Below are 16,863 nucleotides of genomic sequence, written 5' to 3'. Positions count from 1 at the left end.
ATTTTGAGCTTCTGCAGATTGATGTATTTTAACTTTTAAATTGGTAAATATGTCTGTATTATTGATTGATATTGATTTGAATGCTGTGAACCACCTTGAGTAGGTTATACTAAGGGAAGTGGTGTGTGTGTGTATAATTATTATTATAAATAAAAAATAAAATAACTGTTTGCACAAGTCAGCCACTTTGCTCAAAAATGAGATACTCCTTTTCTTCCCAAAGAATATTGCATAACTTATGGGTATGTGTACTCTTTAAGATCGCTTTAACAGTCTTCTCCTCTTTGAGGGTTTCGTATTCACCAAAAGATAGCTTATCACATACACTGTCATGGGGTAAGGATCACCAAAATTATTTCACTCTTTACCAGCTTAGAACACATAGACTCAGTTTCTGTCCCCCTAACAACAGCTCTGGAAGTATGGCTGGCCTGAAAAACAAACGGTGACCATCACAACCCACCAGGATCCGAACTCTAGCCCAGCATCCTGTCTCATGCACTGACCAACCAGTTCTGCTGCATGGCCAGGAACAGGGAAGAGAAGTTGAGGCCACAAGAATATAAGAAGAGCCCTGCTGGGTCAGACCAGGGAGGGCCCATCCAGTCCAGCCTCCCATCTCACCCAGGGGCCAGCCAGATCCCCTGGAGGGCCAGCCACAGGGCAGGGAGGCCGAGGCCTTCCTAAGGACATCAGGGGAGCCCTGCTGGGTCAGACCAGGGAGGGCCCATCCAGTCCAGCCTCCCATCTCACACAGGGGCCGGCCAGTTCTTCTGGAGGGCCAGCCACAGGACAGAAAGGCTGAGGCCTTCCCTGATAAGAAAAGCCCTGCTGGAGGGCCAGCCACAGGGCAAGGAGGCCGAGGCTTTCCCCTGGCGGTGCCTCCAGGCTCTGGGGTTCAGAGACTTAGTGCCTCTGACGAAGTAAATTCCCCTGAGCCACTTCCTCCAATAATCTATCTAATCTCCTGTGCACTTTGTCACATCTCCTTTAAAAGTTGTTTATTCCTGTAGCCATCATTACAGCCACTGGCAGTCTCTTTTCTAAACGGAAAAAGAATCCCAGACTGTGCAGCCTTTCCTCTGAAGAAAGGGGCTCCAAGCCCCTCATCACCTTGGCTGCTCTGCTCTGCACTTTCCTCCACTCTGCAATGACCCCATCAAATGCTCTCAGGCTGAAAAGGGAGGCAGGCCTCTTCTCGTCCGACAGGCGGCTTGTGAGTTTGCTGCTTCCAGCATAATTGTAGCCTCTTGGTCTTAAGCCACAGGAAGGAAATCCTGGATTAAGGCCAAAGCAAGGTGATCTCGTGGTTAGAGCCTGGGAAGGAGGCATGGGGCTTCCTGGGTGCCTTTGGGGTGAGTCATATGCTCTTGGCCTCACCTACCTCACAAGGCTGTTGGGAAGACAACATGTAGGAGGCAGAGAGGGATGAGACAGTCTGTTTGGGAGAAGGAAGGAAGAGAAAAAGCACAACAGGCAAATTATATCAGGGCAGGCTGCAGGAATTCCAACTGATCTCGAGACGACAGAGAACCTCTCCTGGAGGAAAAAGCAGCTCCAGAGGGTAGGCTCTATGTCTGGATGCCAGCCACCAGGTGGGGCCTGGAGATCCCCTGGAATATTGCTCAGTTCCCCTGGAGAAAGTGGCTGCTTTGGAGGGGGGACCGCCAAAGCACTATCCTCCACTGAGGACCCTCCCCGCCCCCAATCCCACCCACTCCCAGCTCCACCCCCAAAGTCTCCAGACTTCCCAACCCAGAGCTGGCAACTTTAGTTCTATGGCAGGAGTGGCCAAACTGTGGCTGACCATGAGTCCATGGACCCGGAGAGAGCCACAGTTTGCCCCCCGCCCCGCCTGCTGAGGTCCCCCCTTCCTAAGGTGACCAGATTGTCCCACTTTTGGAGGGACATCTGGGGGTACCTGGCAAATTGTACTTATGTTGAAATTGAAAAATATATATCACAATACTAATTTTGCATTCTATGTGTTCTATATAGACCAAATTTTAAATCAAGAACACCCTCGGTCAATGGTGTGCCGCTTTACCAATGCTAAAATCTGGTCCCCTTACCCCTTCCCCTCCCCTGGTTTTGCCCCGAAATCCCCCAGCCCAGAACTGGCAACCCCGGGGATGAAGCTGGTAGGAATGGGTCTGGGTTCAAATCCAACCCAAACACGCAGCTCTCTAGCAAGGCCGGGCCCATGGCGGCCTCCCTTGGCTGCACCGACCTCACAGGGTTGTTGTGAAGACAGAACGAGCCCCCCAGGAGGGAATCGAAACGGAGCAGGAGGGTCGCCGCGCCACCCTCCCGCAGCAGCCCCCCCCCGTGTCGTCATGACAACCTCCTCCTCCCGCCCAACCCCCCGTTACCAAGGCAACCACTAGGCCCCAGGCGGCCCCCAGATTACCCGCTGGCCCCAGTCAGGCGCGGTTTCCTCAGCGCACAGAACGCGTCTACTTTCCACCCCGCTTCCTAATTCCCGGCCTAGTGGAAGCCGCCATGTTGGAAAAGCCAAATTTCTCTCATTTTTTTTGGTGTGAATTGCTGCGCGTGCGCACAGAGCGGAGGCTTTCGGAAATTGTAGTTTTTTCTTGCCTCCTTGAGGCCTTTGCCCTGCCGGCCATGAAGGAAGGAGAGCGCGGTGTGTTCTGGGTAAGGCCGTTGAATGTTGCCTTGTTCTTTTTCTTTTCTTTTTTTAGAAGTCGTCAGCGGGAATGGAATTAGTTCCGGTTGGCGCGGTTATTTATTTGATTGTTTTTGTACACTTCCCGCCCTGTGAGATTCTCGCGAGGGATCGCGTCATTACAGGCAGTTGTGGGGAATGCTGGGAAACGGAGTCTCTTGAAACCTCGGCCTTTCCTTTGAACTACAGTTAAATGGGCTTGAATTCAAATTCAGTTATTCGCTCTTTGGGTTATAACAATCCTAAATGGAGCACGATTTGTTTTGCTGTGTTTTTTTTTTTTTTTGGACTATCAATTTTCTTTTCCCCCCTCTCAACCTAAAAGGGGACATCTAACTTTGCATAGATTTCCAATCATTTAACTTATGCCAATAATTCACCAGCTGATTTCATGCCTCTCTGTGGTTTCTTTGATCCCCCTACACAGGCTTCATTCATTCATTCATTCATTCATTCAATTTGTATGCTGCCCTCCCCTGAAGCTCAGGGTGGTTTACATGGAAAATAAACAGTACATAGGCCGTTGTTTATGCTTCACATATAAGATGGAGTACAACAACGACAACAATAACAACCATAACCAAAGGTAAGAGTCTAATCAGAATAATGACCGAACAGGTCCAACGTTCAGATCAGGTGTAGGGATTCCTGGGAGTGAGGTTTGTGTTGCCGATTCCGGTAGACTTTTGCATCCCTGATCTCCGGGAGCTCATTCCACCAGGCGGGGATCAGGACAGAGAAGGCTCTGGCTCTGGTTGAGGCTTCTTTGGGGCCAGAGATCATTAACCAGTTGGCAGTGGCAGAGCACAGAGCAGTCCCTTAGGTACACGGGGCCCTGACCGCATATGGCCATAAAATTGATTACCAAAACCTTTAGCCTGATCCAAAATTCGACTGGTAGCCACTGCAGTTGATGGATTATGGGCCTAATGTAGGACCTCCATGGTGTTACTGTGAGGACCCTGGCGGCTGTGTTTTGGATCAGCTGTAGTTTCTGGATGAAGGTTAAGGCTTGCATAGAGCAAGTTACAGAAGTCCAGTCTGGAGGTGGCCATCACATGGATCCCTGTGGCTAGGTGTTCCGGGGCCAGGTAGGGCGCTAGTAGTTTGGCTTGGCCGAGGTGGTAGAATGCCAGCCGCGCTACCTTTGTGATCTGGGCTTCCATGGTAAGGGAAGCATCCAGGATCACGCCCAGGTTCCTGGCAGAGTGAGCTGTTGAGAGCTGCACACCATCCAGGGAGGGCAGATGCACTTCCTCACATGGGCCCTTCCTACCTAGCCACAGGACCTCTGTCTTTGAAGGGTTGCACTTCAGAGGACTCTGCTTGAGCCATCTCGTCACTGCTTCCAGGCAGCTGGCTAATGCTCCTGGGGGAGAGCCAGGGTGGTCATCCATCAGCAGGAAGAGCTGGGTGTCATCTGCATATTGATGACAACCGAGCCCGAACTTCCGTACCAGTTGGGCAAGAGGGCACAAAGATGTTGAATAAAATAGGAGAGAGGACTGCACAAGCTAGCTGTTGGTGGCTTGATGCTCTCTCTCCTATTGCTATTCTCTGTTCTTGACCCTGGAGGAAGGAGATCAGCCATTGAAGGGCTGTCCCCCATGTTCCGCTAAAAGCTTATGGTTGACTGTCAAACGCTGCTGAGAGACCCTTGGTCCATCTGGTGATAGAAGTCTTCCGTCAGGGCGACTAGCACAGGCTCTACCCTGTGGCCAGGCCAGAAGCCCAACTGGGATGGGTCTAAGACTGAAGCTTCTTCCAGGAATGCCGATAGTGAGACGGGAGGCTGGACTGGATGGGCCCTCCCTGGTCTGACCCAGCAGGGCTCCCCTGATGTCCTTAGGAAGGCCTCGGCCTCCCTGTCCTGTGGCTGACCCTCCAGAGGACCTGGCTGGCCCCTGGGTGAGACGGGAGGCTGGACTGGATGGGCCCTCCCTGGTCTGACCCAGCAGGGCTCCCCTGATGTCCTTAGGAAGGCCTCGGCCTCTCTGCCCTGTGGCTGGCCCTCCAGAGGACCTGGCTGGCCCCTGTGTGAGACGGGAGGCTGGACTGGATGGGCCCTCCCTGGTCTGACCCAGCAGGGCTCCCCTGATGTCCTGAGGAAGGCCTCGGCCTCCCTGCCCTGTGGCTGGCCCTCCAGAGGACCTGGCTGGCCCCTGGGTGAGACGGGAGGCTGGACTGGATGGGCCCTCCCTGGTCTGACCCAGCAGGACTCTCCTGATGTCCTTAGGAAGGCCTTGGCCTCCCTGCCCTGTGGCTGACCCTCCAGAGGAACTGGCTGGCCCCTGTGTGAGACGGGAGGCTGGACTGGATGGGCCCTCCCTGGTCTGACCCAGCAGGGCTCCCCTGATGTCCTTAGGAAGGCCTCGGCCTCTCTGCCCTGTGGCTGGCCCTCCAGAGGACCTGGCTGGCCCCTGGGTGAGACGGGAGGCTGGACTGGATGGGCCCTCCCTGGTCTGACCCAGCAGGGCTCCCCTGATGTCCTTAGGAAGGCCTCGGCCTCTCTGCCCTGTGGCTGGCCCTCCAGAGGACCTGGCTGGCCCCTGTGTGAGACGGGAGGCTGGACTGGATGGGCCCTCCCTGGTCTGACCCAGCAGGGCTCCCCTGATGTCCTGAGGAAGGCCTCGGCCTCTCTGCCCTGTGGCTGGCCCTCCAGAGGACCTGGCTGGCCCCTGGGTGAGACGGGAGGCTGGACTGGATGGGCCCTCCCTGGTCTGACCCAGCAGGACTCTCCTGATGTCCTGAGGAAAGCCTCGGCCTCCCTGCCCTGTGGCTGACCCTCCAGAGGAACTGGCTGGCCCCTGTGTGAGACGGGAGGCTGGACTGGATGGGCCCTCCCTGGTCTGACCCAGCAGGACTCTCCTGATGTCCTTAGGAAGGCCTCGGCCTCCCTGCCCTGTGGCTGACCCTCCAGAGGAACTGGCTGGCCCCTGGGTGAGACAGGAGGCTGGACTGGATGGACCCTGATCTGACCCAGCAGGGCTCCTGTGATTTCCTTAGGAAGGCCTTGGCCTCTCTGCCCTGTGGCTGGCCCTCCAGAGGAACTGGCTGGCCCCTGTGTGAGACGGGAGGCTGGACTGGATGGGCCCTCCCTGGTCTGACCCAGCAGGGCTCCCCTGATGTCCTTAGGAAGGCCTTGGCCTTCTTGCCCTGTGGCTGGCCCTCCAGAGGAACTGGCTGGCCCCTGGGTGAGACAGGAGGCTGGACTGGATGGACCCCTGGTCTGACCCAGCAGGGCTCTTCTGGTGTTCTCACACTTAAGAGTTTTGTGGGCATCTTACAGATTAACAAGTGTTGATCCTGACTTATGGTCAGACAGATGCAGTGCTTCCAGTAGCTGGCAGGAGTATTAGATATGCACGTCCAGATGAATTGTTTCAACTGGCATCGGCCTGGATGGAAAGTGAATGTATTTATTTATTTAATGGCTGCCAAATCGCAGCTAACTTATAGGAACCCTGACAAGTTTCCAAGGAAAGAGATTGCAGAGGTGGTTGGCCATTGCCTGCCCCTGTGTGGCAGTCTCAGACTTCCTCCGTTGTCCCCCCTCCGAGTACTAGCCTGGGCCAAACCTTCGCAGCTTTTAAGATCTGACAAGAAAAGGGCGGAAAGATCCTGTAAACTGCTAAAAAGAGACAGTGACTTTTCAGCTCCTCTCCTGGGGATTAGAATGGGAGGAGGTAATTTGATAATTGTCCCTCTGCTCTCGGCTTTTGTATGTGTGTGTCTTCTGGGCCTTTCACTGGCAGCTAGGTCAGGTGTTCTCCTGCTGATGCCAAGAAAACCAGCAGTGATAAAGGGAACCTCTTAGGAAATATGATTTGAGGCTGCTTCCTCTTGGTCTCTTTTGAGCCCAAATATATGGATTGACCCCAGTGATATGAATTTCGGCTCAGCAGTTGGCCGCTGGAGTCTCCCTTTGAAGCCGTCTTGCTGTATCAAGCGAAGTATCGTGTCCAGATCACGGGAGGTGAGGGTACCGCTTTAATCTGCTCTGGTTCGGCCTCACTTGCAGTCCTGTGTTCAGTTTTGGGCACCCCAGTTGAAGGGGGATGGAGACCAACAGAAACGTGTCCAGAGGAGTGCAACAAGGATGGTGATGGGTTTGGAGACCAAGATTTATGTGAAAAGGTTGGGGGAGCTTGGTCTGTTTAGTCTAGAGAGGAGACGACTGAGAGGGGATCTGATAACCATCTTCAAGTATTTAAAGAGGTGCCATATGGAGGATGGAGCAGAATTGTCCTTTCTTTCCCCAGAGGGACAGACCAAATCCAATGGGATGTAATTAATTCAGAAGAAATTCCATCTAAACATCCGGAAGAAGTTCCTGACAGAGCGGTTTCTCAGTGGAACAGGCTTCCTCAGGAGGTGGTGGGTTCTCCGTCTTTGGAAATTTTTAAACAGAGGCTAGGTAGCCATCTGACGGAGAGGCTCAAGGGGGTGGCAGGTTATAGTGGGTGAGCGATAGGGTTGTGAGTGTGCTGTGTTAGGGTTGTGAGTGTGCTGCACAGAGCAGGGTGTTGGACCAGAGGAGGGCCCTTCCAACTCTATGATTCTAAGTCAGGGGACTCGAATTCTGGATCTGTTAGGCAAGTTGGCACTCCTTCTCCTGATTCCCTCCCTCCTTTTTCATAATTTTAATTCCATTATGTTTTTTCATTGGTAACACCCTTTCTCCCCAGTGGGGAGCCAAAGCAGCTTACATCATTCTCTCACAACAACCCTGTGAGGTAGGGTAGACTGAGAGAAAATAACTGGCCCCAGGTCTTCCAGCGAGTGTCCAAGGCACATGTGGAGATTCGAACCCAGTGCTCCCAGATCCAACTCCAACACTGTTTCTTTTGGAGAAGGGCAGGGATCTCCAAATGGTAGCGAGGCTCTGTCCTCTGAGAAATCGGATTCCTCTGGTTTCTGGGGTTGCCACCCTCCAGTGGTGGCTGGAGATCTCTTGGTGTTACAAATCGGTCTCCAGTCGACCAAGATGACTGCTTTGGAAGGTGGACTCAATGGCTTTAAACCCCGTTGACATCCCTCCCCTCCCTAAATCCCACCATCCTAAGACTACACCCCCCCCCCAAATCTCCAGGTATTTCCCAAACCGTTACTGGCAACCCTACTGGTTTCGGAGGCTGCCCATCATCCTTGTCACCATGAAGGGGAGAATCTTTTAACGTGTTTAAAACTTCCGACCGCCCGTTCTGGCCTTCTGCAGAATCACGGATTGTGCAGGGAAGCCAGGAGGGCGTTCCAGAGATTCTGCAGGAGTGGAGAAGACGGCCAACTCTCCCCTGCTGTTTTAGCAGAAGGCTGACCTTGCGAACTTCCCCCCTGCTGCCAAAATAACCCTTTAAAAATCTGCACAGCCAATGAAATCTCCAGGAGCCAAACACAAGCCTTGAGGAGCAAACGCCCACTGAAAACACTTGCTGGGCACCAAGAAAGGTGTGGGTGGGAAGCTGTGGTAGTGCCCATGGGCACCGCCTTGGGGACCCCTTCTGTTCCCAAGCAGCCTGGCTCGTGCCAAGGCCCAACTGAGATTCACATCCCCTGGAGAAGGGTGTTTTCTGCCCCCCCCCAGGCCCCCCGGCAGACGTTCCTTTGCGGACTTGTGACTTCCGTCTGGTTTCCCGGGTGCTTGATTGTATAATGGGGTGCGGCTGAGGTTGGGTTACGTGGGGATTAGAAGGGGAGGCGGTCATTAGTTAATTGTGCCTGCCTTGCCAGGGTTTCTTTTGTGCCTCTTCTGGGCCCTTAATCCTGGCACCGGCAGCTGGATCAGAGGTGCTCCTGACAACGCCATGGGAACCAGGCCATCAGGCGTAACAGGAGCCTCTTGGGAAACTTGATTCGCAGGGCGGGGACAAGGACGGGCCATGGAGGGAGGAGGAGAATGGTGGAAGGGGGGATGCAAAGGGCTGGAGAGGAGCTTGCCCCCCAGGAATGGCTGTGGGGGTTGAGTCTGGGGTCCCTGTTTGGCTTGGGAGGTAATGCCTGAAGTCCTTGCACCATCTACAAGGACTCCCTGGGTCCTTGCACCATCTACAATGAATGGCCTCATCTGCCCCTTTGCAGTGGGGCAGAATCTCTCTCCAGCAAGAGTCAAGAAGATGGCACTGGGTCCTCACAGGGGTGGCTCTCAGGCGGTACTATCTGGGGCAAGGTGGTACCACAGCTGGCAACATTGGAGGGTGGACTCCGGGGCCTGACACCCTGTTGAGGTCCTTTTCCCCCAGCCACCCCACGACCCACCCCTATATATCTAGCTATTTCCCAACCTGGAAATGACAATCCTAGCCTCGTTATCTTCAAAACACCATTGCCTTCATAAGAGGGGGCCACATGTGTTGATTGTGCCTTGAGTATCTGCTTGTCATACTGTCCTTAACCTTAATCACTAATCTGGACATTTTTATTCCCTCTATTGTGTTTTTCGAACTGGAGTTGAACCCAAAGGACTGATAACCAGAAAATCTTATAGACTCAGCTTGTTTTTTAATCTTGAATCTGATAAACATTTCATTAAACATTGGACGTTGTGTTGGATATTTTCATGATGTTGTTTACTAATTTACTGCTAATTTGTTCCTTCCTTATATGTGTAATCTGGCAATTTCATTTAATTGCCTGAGGAAGTGTGCATGTACACAAAATCTCACACTGCAAATAAAACATGTAGCACAACAGTTCTATTTACATTAGCCTGAAATGCAATACAAAGATTACTTGGGAAGGACCTTCTCAGCACACAGAATCAAAGAATCATAGAGTTGGAAGGGGCCACACAGGCCATCTAGTCCAACCCCCTGCTCTACACAGGATCAGCCCAAAGCATCCTAAAGCATCCAAGAAAAGTGTGTATCCAACCTTTGCTTGAAGACTGCCAGTGAGGGGGAGCTCACCACCTCCTTAGGCAGCCTATTCCACTGCTGAACGACTCTGTGAACATTTTTTTCCTGATATCTAGCTTAACAGCTTAACAGGGCTGCCAGTTTGGGGTGGGGAAAATACATGAAGATTTGTGGGGTGGAGCCTGAGATGGGTGAGGCTTGAAGAGGGGAAAGACCTCAGAGAGCTCACCCTCCCAAGCAGCCCTTTTCTCCAGGGGATCTCTGTCGTCTGGAGAGCAGCTGTAAGTACAGGAGATCCCCAGGCCTGACCTGGAAGCTGGCAACCTCATGCATGCTAAAATCTTCCCTGTGGCTTTGGCCAGTCATTCCCCACAGTCATCTGATGCCTCCGCAGTGGGCCCTGGAGGATGACCGATTCCTAAGGCATGCACGAAAAAACAGGATTTCACACACAGCTGGCCCTTGGCTGCAGAGCATGTCCTGGAAGCATGGGAGTGGGACTCCCCCCAAATCGAAAGAATTGCTTCAGGGCATGTGCAGAGTGGGTGAATTTCCAGACTGGCTCTTGAGTCCAGCGTTTTTCCCCGATGTGCCAAGCCAAGTTGCGAGAGGCCTCCGCTTTGACGGCCTCCAGCGTCCTTTGACCCAGGGGGATCGGGTGTCCTGTCTGGAGCCCCTTCCCTGTAATAGGAGAGGTTGTCTATCCGGGAGGGGCTCTCCCATCCCTGCTCTGTCAGACATGGCCCGCATCAGATGATCTTATCGCTCCTGAGCAGGCCCATGGATTGGCCCCGCTAAATCCTCCGCAAATCTCTCTGTGTCTCTGCTAAGCTCAGCCCCTGGCAGATAAATAGACAGTGTGGGGACCCCTTTGCCTGCACCAGGCACAGAAGAGTCCCTTCGGCCTTCCAGAGAGATGGCAAACGTCAGCCTGTCTAGTTTCAGCAGCCTCCGGGTCCTTCCCATTTGGCCCTTCTCTGGCAGAGAGGGGCTCCCCACCTTCCCCTCCTCGGATGACCCGCAACAGAGGGGTCCCTCTGCCCTGCCGAGGACAAGACCTTCCCGCCGAGTGGTGGATTTCTCCATCCGGTCCCTCCTTGCCCTGGAGAGTTCCGAAGGGGGGAAGGCGCCCCAGGACGACCCACCGGCGGTCACCACGGAGTGGGGTGGGGCCCCTCAGGGCTACGCCTGGATCCGTTGCACCCGCTTCAAGCCACCGGCCCTTCCAAGTAAGGTATCCGCAGCCGTTGGTGGCGCAATTAATCCAGCAGCAGTGCACAATCTGGATAAGGAGGAGAGGAGAGTTTATTTAGGACCTGAGATTCTTGATAGGAAAGAGAAGAGGCTGGTTCCTAACGACATCTCTAGCTGAGCGAGAGGGTGAGATGGAGAACTGCTCTTCTGAGAGGAAGAGGGACATTGCCCTGAGAGTAGCAATCTGGAGACAGGCAAGCCGCTAACTTCTCTAGCTGATCTGATTGTCCTCTTGCTGCCCCCTGCAGGCCCTTCTTCTCTTCTTCTTTGCACCACCTTTCCCGACTCCCTCTCAAGGTCTAGTATACAAAGTCCACAAGGTTTACCTTCTTACATAGACTTTCAAAGTTTTCTCCAGAAAGCCAGTTTGGTAAATACATCTGCTATCATCTCCTCTGTAGGACAGTATTTCAAGTCTACAAGCCTCTCCTCTTGCATGTTTTTTTGCTAGGAGATGCTGTGCATCCATGGGTCTGGCCCTTGAATTGGTCTTCTCTGTTTTATGCATCCTTGGTTGCCTTCAAAGAGTTGTATCAGTTTGGGTTCCTCAATCTCAAAGTCTTGTGCTAGTTGCAGTCTCCATTTCGGTTGCCTGCAGGCTTCAGCTGCAGATGCATTCTCAGCTTCATTTGCTGCTGGCAGCTCCAGCTGAGCTCTCCGTTGCTAGAGAAGAATATACGTCCACTGGTTGACTTTCTATTTGTATTTTCTCCTCAATCTGCATTCATGTATCCCACTAATCCGGGATCGTCACTTGATGGCCACTTCAGCTTCTGATGTGCAGTGCTGGCAGGTACTTTGCAGGTCTTTCCACGGTGTTCCAGTTCCTTTTGCTTGGCAGTTCCATCTTTCTGTGTAACATGCCCAGAGCTGCTGTGATATCTGGACGCATTATTGTGGCTTATGTGCCTCAGTTTTCCTGTTGCTTCCCTGCATTGCTTTTTGTCAGGCAGAAATCCATTACTTCTTGCTGGTTTGGGGAGGTTGTTTCCAAAGGAGTGCATGCTGGATCAGTTGCTTTCATATTCATGTAGTCCAAAAATCCTAAGATTTTCTGCTTTTGATTGAGAACTTCCATTTTCATCTGATTCTACTTGTATGCTATTTTGCAGTGTTGATTGCATCTACCTAGAATCTTGTCAGAAGAAGAAGAGTTGGTTCTTATATGCCACTTTTCCCTACCTGAAGGAGGCTCAAAGCGGCTTACAGTCGCCTTCCCATTCCTCTCCCCACAACAGACACCCTGTGAGGTGGGTGAGGCTGAGAGAGCGCTGATATCACTGCCCGGTCAGAACAGTTTTATCAGTGCCATGGCGAGCCCAAGGTCACCCAGCTGGTTGCATGTGGGGGAGCGCAGAATCGAACCCGGCATGCCAGATTAGAAGTCCGCACTCTTAACCACTACACCAAGCTGGTAGTTCTGCTTCAAGGAGCATATAATACATCTCAGTGTGAGAGCAATTTTTCCTTTCTGCCACACCGTTCTGCTCCAGAGTGTATGAGATGTAAGCTGATGCTCTAGTCCTTGTTCAGCCAAATATTGGGTTTGATTCCCCAGTCCTCCTTCTCATGCAGCTAGCTGTGTGACCTTGGTCACAGTTCTCTCAGAGCTTTCCCGGCCTCACATACCTCACAGGGTATTTGTTGTGGGAAGAGAAAGGGAAAGCAGTTGCAAGCTGCTTTGAGATTTCTTCAGGTAGTAAAACGCAGGGTAAAAAAAACCCAGCTCTTCTTCAAAAAAAGTTGTTGATTTCATGTCCCACATATTTTCCTCTATTGTCACTGCAAATTGCGAGAGGCTTTATTTGAAATCTGTTGCTGATCATTGCAAAGTCCCAGAGGAGCTGAGGGTCTAGAGACCACCAGGAGTTTGGTTGAGGCTGGGCTGAGAAAGATATAGCCCTCCCCCACCCTGATGCTCAGGCAGCCTAGACCAGGGTTAGTCAAACTGCGGCCCTCCAGATGTCCATGGACTACAATTCCCATGAGCCCCTGCCAGCATTCGCTATAGCTTTTTCTGACGCACGTGAGAACACACTCTGAGTACAGAACTTAATGATAGCGAAGAGTGGTGACTTTAGGGACATAACATAGGAATTGGTCTACAAAAAGGTTATAATTTATTCATATTGGTTGGAGCCATAAGTTACAGTCCCCACTCAACCATTCAGCTACACATTATGGAGAGTGCTATATAGTGTATTATTATAATTTTGACCACTGAGGAAGACCCGGAGGGGTCGAAACGCGTTTGGTCCTATGTGTTGTTAGTTCGGTATAGTTTTTAAGATGTTTTTACCCCTGGCCTAGACCATCTTCCCTGGTTACTTGGAGGTTTAGTGGGAGTGAAGGATTGGGGGTGGAGTTTTTTTTGGGGGGGAGGTTTTTTTAAAATAAATGACTATTGATTATATTGTATTTTAACTGATGTTATGAGCCGCCACAAGCTAGCTGGCTAGGAGCAGCCAAGAAGTTAAATAAACAAACAATAACAATTGCTTTCATTTCCCCCCCAGCGTTTCTTTTTTATACCTTGGTAAGGCAGCACATATTTATTCCCACTGGGGCAGATTAACGTCTTCCTTTGTCTTCCCTGCAGAGGTGAAGCGCTCAGGGGGCTCCCGCCCCCCCTCCCGCAGCCCCCGGGTCCCCTTCTCGGCCACTCAGCTGGGGGCTCTGGAGACCAGCTTCCAACAGACTCGGTACCTTAGCATGGGGCAGGTCCGGAACGTGGCCCTGCTTCTGGGGCTTACTGAGAACCGGGTAAGCCTCCTTGCCTCCTGCTCAAGCAGGGATTGGGACCACCTGCAGCCTGCAGAGTTGGGTGGTGTTTGTGTGCATGTGTGTAATTTGCTAGGATTGCCAGCTCTGGATCAGCAAATACCTGGACATTTGGGAGGGTGGAGGGTGGGGTGGGCAGGATTTGGGTCAGGGAGGGACCTCAGTGAAGTATAATATTCTGGAGTCTACCCTTCAAAGCAGCTATTTTCTCCAAGGCTGGTTCTGCATTCCCCCCCCCCCCCCCCCGTTGTCGATCTTGCTGAATTCAAATCGATATGAACACAGGTCTTCCTCCTTCCTTTTTCCCGAATTGAAACAGACTGCCTTCTGCACTTAATTGTGTGGCTGCTCTCTCCTTCCCCGTTTGACTGGGGAAGCTCCAGCCAGCATGGAAGGAGCACAAGTGTGGAGCTGGGTTTATTTCCCGCCGCTGTTCTACAGCCAAAGCAAGCTGGGGCGGGGGGGGGGGGGAATTGGAGCATGAGGCTGCTTGTTTATTTTTCTTTTCCTGAGCAAGTGAGTGGGGGGAGAACAAGGGAGGGAAAGAAAATCCGAAAGGCACATCTCGGCACTTAGAAGTGTGGGCTTGGAGCACAGTCACTTTAGAAATGAGGGCAAAAATAAGTCTTGCGAGGGAATGGCAACCGGGAACCAGGCAGTCTTTGAACTGGCGCCCTGACCAATCAGTGACAGGCTGCTTCGCTACGTCAGCGTTGGAGGCATGGGGGAGATAATCTGGCAAAACGCAGAGATCTATACTTAATACTAGGGCTTTGGGAGCAGATTCCTCAAATGTAGTGAGTTATATCCGCTCCTGGATATCACGAGGGAAAGGTAGTGTCACCACAGATCAATTATAGATGTTGCAGAGGGAAAATTTAAAGCCCTAAATATCAAAATGGAAATCAAATAACGTGTAGATTTTAAAATTTGTGGTCACTGGGGATAAAAAGTGCAGATTCAGCCCAGGGGAATGGATCTTGGTCACCTAGAGATCAATTGTAGTAGCAGAAAAAATCTAGGGGCCACCTGGAGGTTGGAAACCCTACCTGCAGCCATAGAAAATTACTTTTGAAAAGGTGGTTATTTATATTTCTATCTTGCTTGGGCTTCTAAAGCATCTTATAGGAATAAAAATCTAATACAAAAAGCCAATGGTACAAAAGGTAAGAAATTCCAGATGTTAATGACTCTTTGGGTAACCCTACGACTGGCTCAAGACTGCAGTCTTTGATGGTCCCATGGATGGAAGTTTGAGGGGGGGGGAGAGAGAGAGAGAGAGAGACTTCTGCTGCATGCTAAGTTGCCAACCTCCAGACAAGCCCTGGAGATCTGGAAATTCAACTGTTCTCAGGCAAAATTCAACTAGCACAGGCAGAACAGAGGGGTGTGTGTCTGGTGCCCCCTGCATTCCCTCTGGCACCCTTTCATCTCAGGCACAGAGATCCCGAACTGTTCCTGGACCTCTTAGATCAGGGGTAGTCAAATTGCAGCCCTCCAGATGTCCACGGACTACAATTCCCATGAGCCCCTGCCAGCGAATGCTGGCAGGGGCTCATGGGAATTGTAGTCCATGGACATCTGGAGGGCCGCAGTTTGACTGCCCCTGTCTTAGATCTTTGTTTAGCTCCATATCACTTACCTGTTGGGGGGAGGGAAAACCTCTGCTTGAACCAGCTTTGTCGGAGATAACCAATCTTGTTCTTTTGTGAACTCAGGAGAGTGCACTGCCCTCATCCCCCCCCCTTTTTATCAGCCCCTTTCTGCATTATCAGAAAAATGGGTTGCGGTGTGTGTGTGTGTGTGGTGAGGTGTGGCTTCCAAGAGCTGGAAAAGCCAACAATGTCTCCTTTTTTCTTTCAAGGTGAAAATTTGGTTCCAAAACCGGAGAGCCAGAGAACGACGGGACTTCTTGAAGCAGCAGCCCAACCGCCCTGTTGACGCAAAGGGAGGCCCTTTGCAGGATCAGTCCCCTTCGGGTTGGTGCGGAGTCCAGAGGCAGGGCTGAAGGGTCAGGGTTGGGGTGGAGGTTGTCGGCCAAAGAGTCGGGAGCTTGTCTGAAGCATTTGGGGATCTGGTCCTGCAGTCTGGAAAGCCAGGAAAACTTGGGTTTTGCCAGGTTCTTTCCGTAAGACCTTCTGGAGGTCGACCTGGAGGTCGAGGGGAGGAATGTGCAGCTGAAACTGGACTGACCCCGTTCATAAGCACTGGGTGTCGGGAGCCACAGAGCCGGGAACTAACTGGCCTGTTGTCCTGGAGTTGTTAAATGCAAACAACCACTAACAATAAATGATGTGGCTGGGAAACAGTTGTGTGGGTGTTGTTATACGTCCATGCCACCTGATCAGTCACGGCCTGTTATTCCTCTTTCAAAATCTAATAGGGTCTTCCCCAATCCATGCAGTTGCATTTTTTTGGGGGGGGGGTCCCAAATATGGCATGCGTGGGCACCATTGGTATCAGCCGAAACCTTTTCCGGTGCTGGTCAAGAAGTTTTGGACAGTGAGAGGGCCTTCTCTCCATCAAGGTTGGCTACTGGAAATTTGACGGCTTGTGCAGATTTTTTGGCATCTGACGGTCTGATCCAGCAGGGATCTCCTGATGTTCTTCCCCTCCCCCTCTCTGCCCACCTCCCACATTAAGGCAAACAGGGCCTCCTTGTTTGGGTTCAAAGTCTACCAGGATCGAGTGGCTCAGGCATTGGGGGAAGGAGGGAAGGTGTCTCTCCTGCTCCTGCCTAAATCTTCTCTCCTTCGGACCATGGGCGATCATCTGCCAAGAACACACAAGAATTTCCGTGGATTTTGTCCAGAAGCCTGGACTGCATCAGGAAGCACATAGGTTAGCCAGGCCAGGTGTCTTCCGGGGCTATGAGGCCAAGGGATGCAAGCTGTACGTGTCTGTTTTGAAGTGGAATATAAAGACACTGCTGGACTGGGGCACCGCTGGGACATGCCTGCCACATGGCTCTGTCTCAGGCAGGGGTAGTCAAACTGCGGACCTCCAGATGCCCATGGACTGCAATTCCCAGGAGCCCCTGCCAGCGAATGCTGGCAGGGGCTCCTGGGAATTGCAGTCCATGGACATCTGGAGGGCCGCAGTTTGACTACCCCTGGCAGGAGCGAAGGCAGGGGAAGAGGGAGAGGCAGTGATGAGAGGAGGTTTGGGGGCAGGGAGGGACCCCCGTGAGTAGAGTGCTGTGGAGCCCCCCCTCCAAAGCAGCCACTTTCTCCAGGGGAACTGGTCTCTGTGGTCTTGGGATAGGCTTTCATTTCAGGAAGCTGGGGA

General features: G+C 52.2%; 2 protein-coding genes across 8 annotated transcripts in view; one reads left to right on the top strand and one right to left on the bottom strand.

Annotated features, from left to right (window-relative positions):
• SYMPK (symplekin scaffold protein) overlaps nucleotides 1-2,759 on the bottom strand; it is a 28,421-nt gene extending 25,662 nt beyond the window's left edge. Inside the window, exons 1-2 of one of the 4 annotated variants that reach the window (XM_077318442.1) lie at nucleotides 2,599-2,759; nucleotides 1,385-1,438 (exon numbers count right to left, since the gene is read on the bottom strand). The gene's annotated coding sequence lies outside the window, so the exon portion shown is untranslated. Of the gene's footprint in view, nucleotides 1-1,384; nucleotides 1,439-2,230; nucleotides 2,255-2,410 lie in introns of those variants that run through there. The other 3 variants (XM_077318441.1, XM_077318443.1, XM_077318444.1) reach the window with 3 other exon arrangements.
• On the top strand, nucleotides 892-15,917 carry LOC143828182 (homeobox protein GHOX-7-like). Of its 4 annotated transcripts, none has more exons than XR_013227548.1 (3): nucleotides 892-1,216; nucleotides 13,394-13,557; nucleotides 15,440-15,911. XR_013227548.1 is itself a non-coding variant. In XM_077318445.1 (3 exons), exons 1-3 carry the CDS (start codon nucleotides 10,457-10,459, stop codon nucleotides 15,581-15,583), a joined length of 621 nt encoding a protein of 206 aa, XP_077174560.1. In that variant the 5' UTR covers nucleotides 10,121-10,456; the 3' UTR covers nucleotides 15,584-15,917. The 4 variants fall into 4 exon arrangements, 1 of the variants encoding a protein (XP_077174560.1); XR_013227549.1 differs by lacking the exon at nucleotides 892-1,216 and adding an exon at nucleotides 1,236-1,298 and having other exon boundaries at nucleotides 15,440-15,912; XR_013227547.1 differs by lacking the exon at nucleotides 892-1,216 and adding an exon at nucleotides 2,554-2,655 and having other exon boundaries at nucleotides 15,440-15,910.
• Nucleotides 15,918-16,863: the final 946 nt, after the last annotated feature.

This window comes from Paroedura picta, unplaced genomic scaffold (assembly GCF_049243985.1).
Source record: "Paroedura picta isolate Pp20150507F unplaced genomic scaffold, Ppicta_v3.0 Ppicta_v3_sca21, whole genome shotgun sequence".
NCBI classification, from domain to species: domain Eukaryota; kingdom Metazoa; phylum Chordata; class Lepidosauria; order Squamata; family Gekkonidae; genus Paroedura; species Paroedura picta.
Note: the sequence above shows the minus strand (reverse complement) of the source record. Positions and strands in the feature narration are given on the sequence as shown.

Coding starts and splice junctions, on each gene's coding strand:
- LOC143828182 (XM_077318445.1), top strand. CDS start 10,457: ATGGCAAACGTCAGCCTGTCTAGTTTCAGCAGCCTCCGGGTCCTTCCC. Junction 10,770..13,393: donor CAAGCCACCGGCCCTTCCAA/GTAAGGTATCCG, acceptor TCTTCCCTGCAG/AGGTGAAGCGCTCAGGGGGC. Junction 13,558..15,439: donor TGGGGCTTACTGAGAACCGG/GTAAGCCTCCTT, acceptor TTTTCTTTCAAG/GTGAAAATTTGGTTCCAAAA.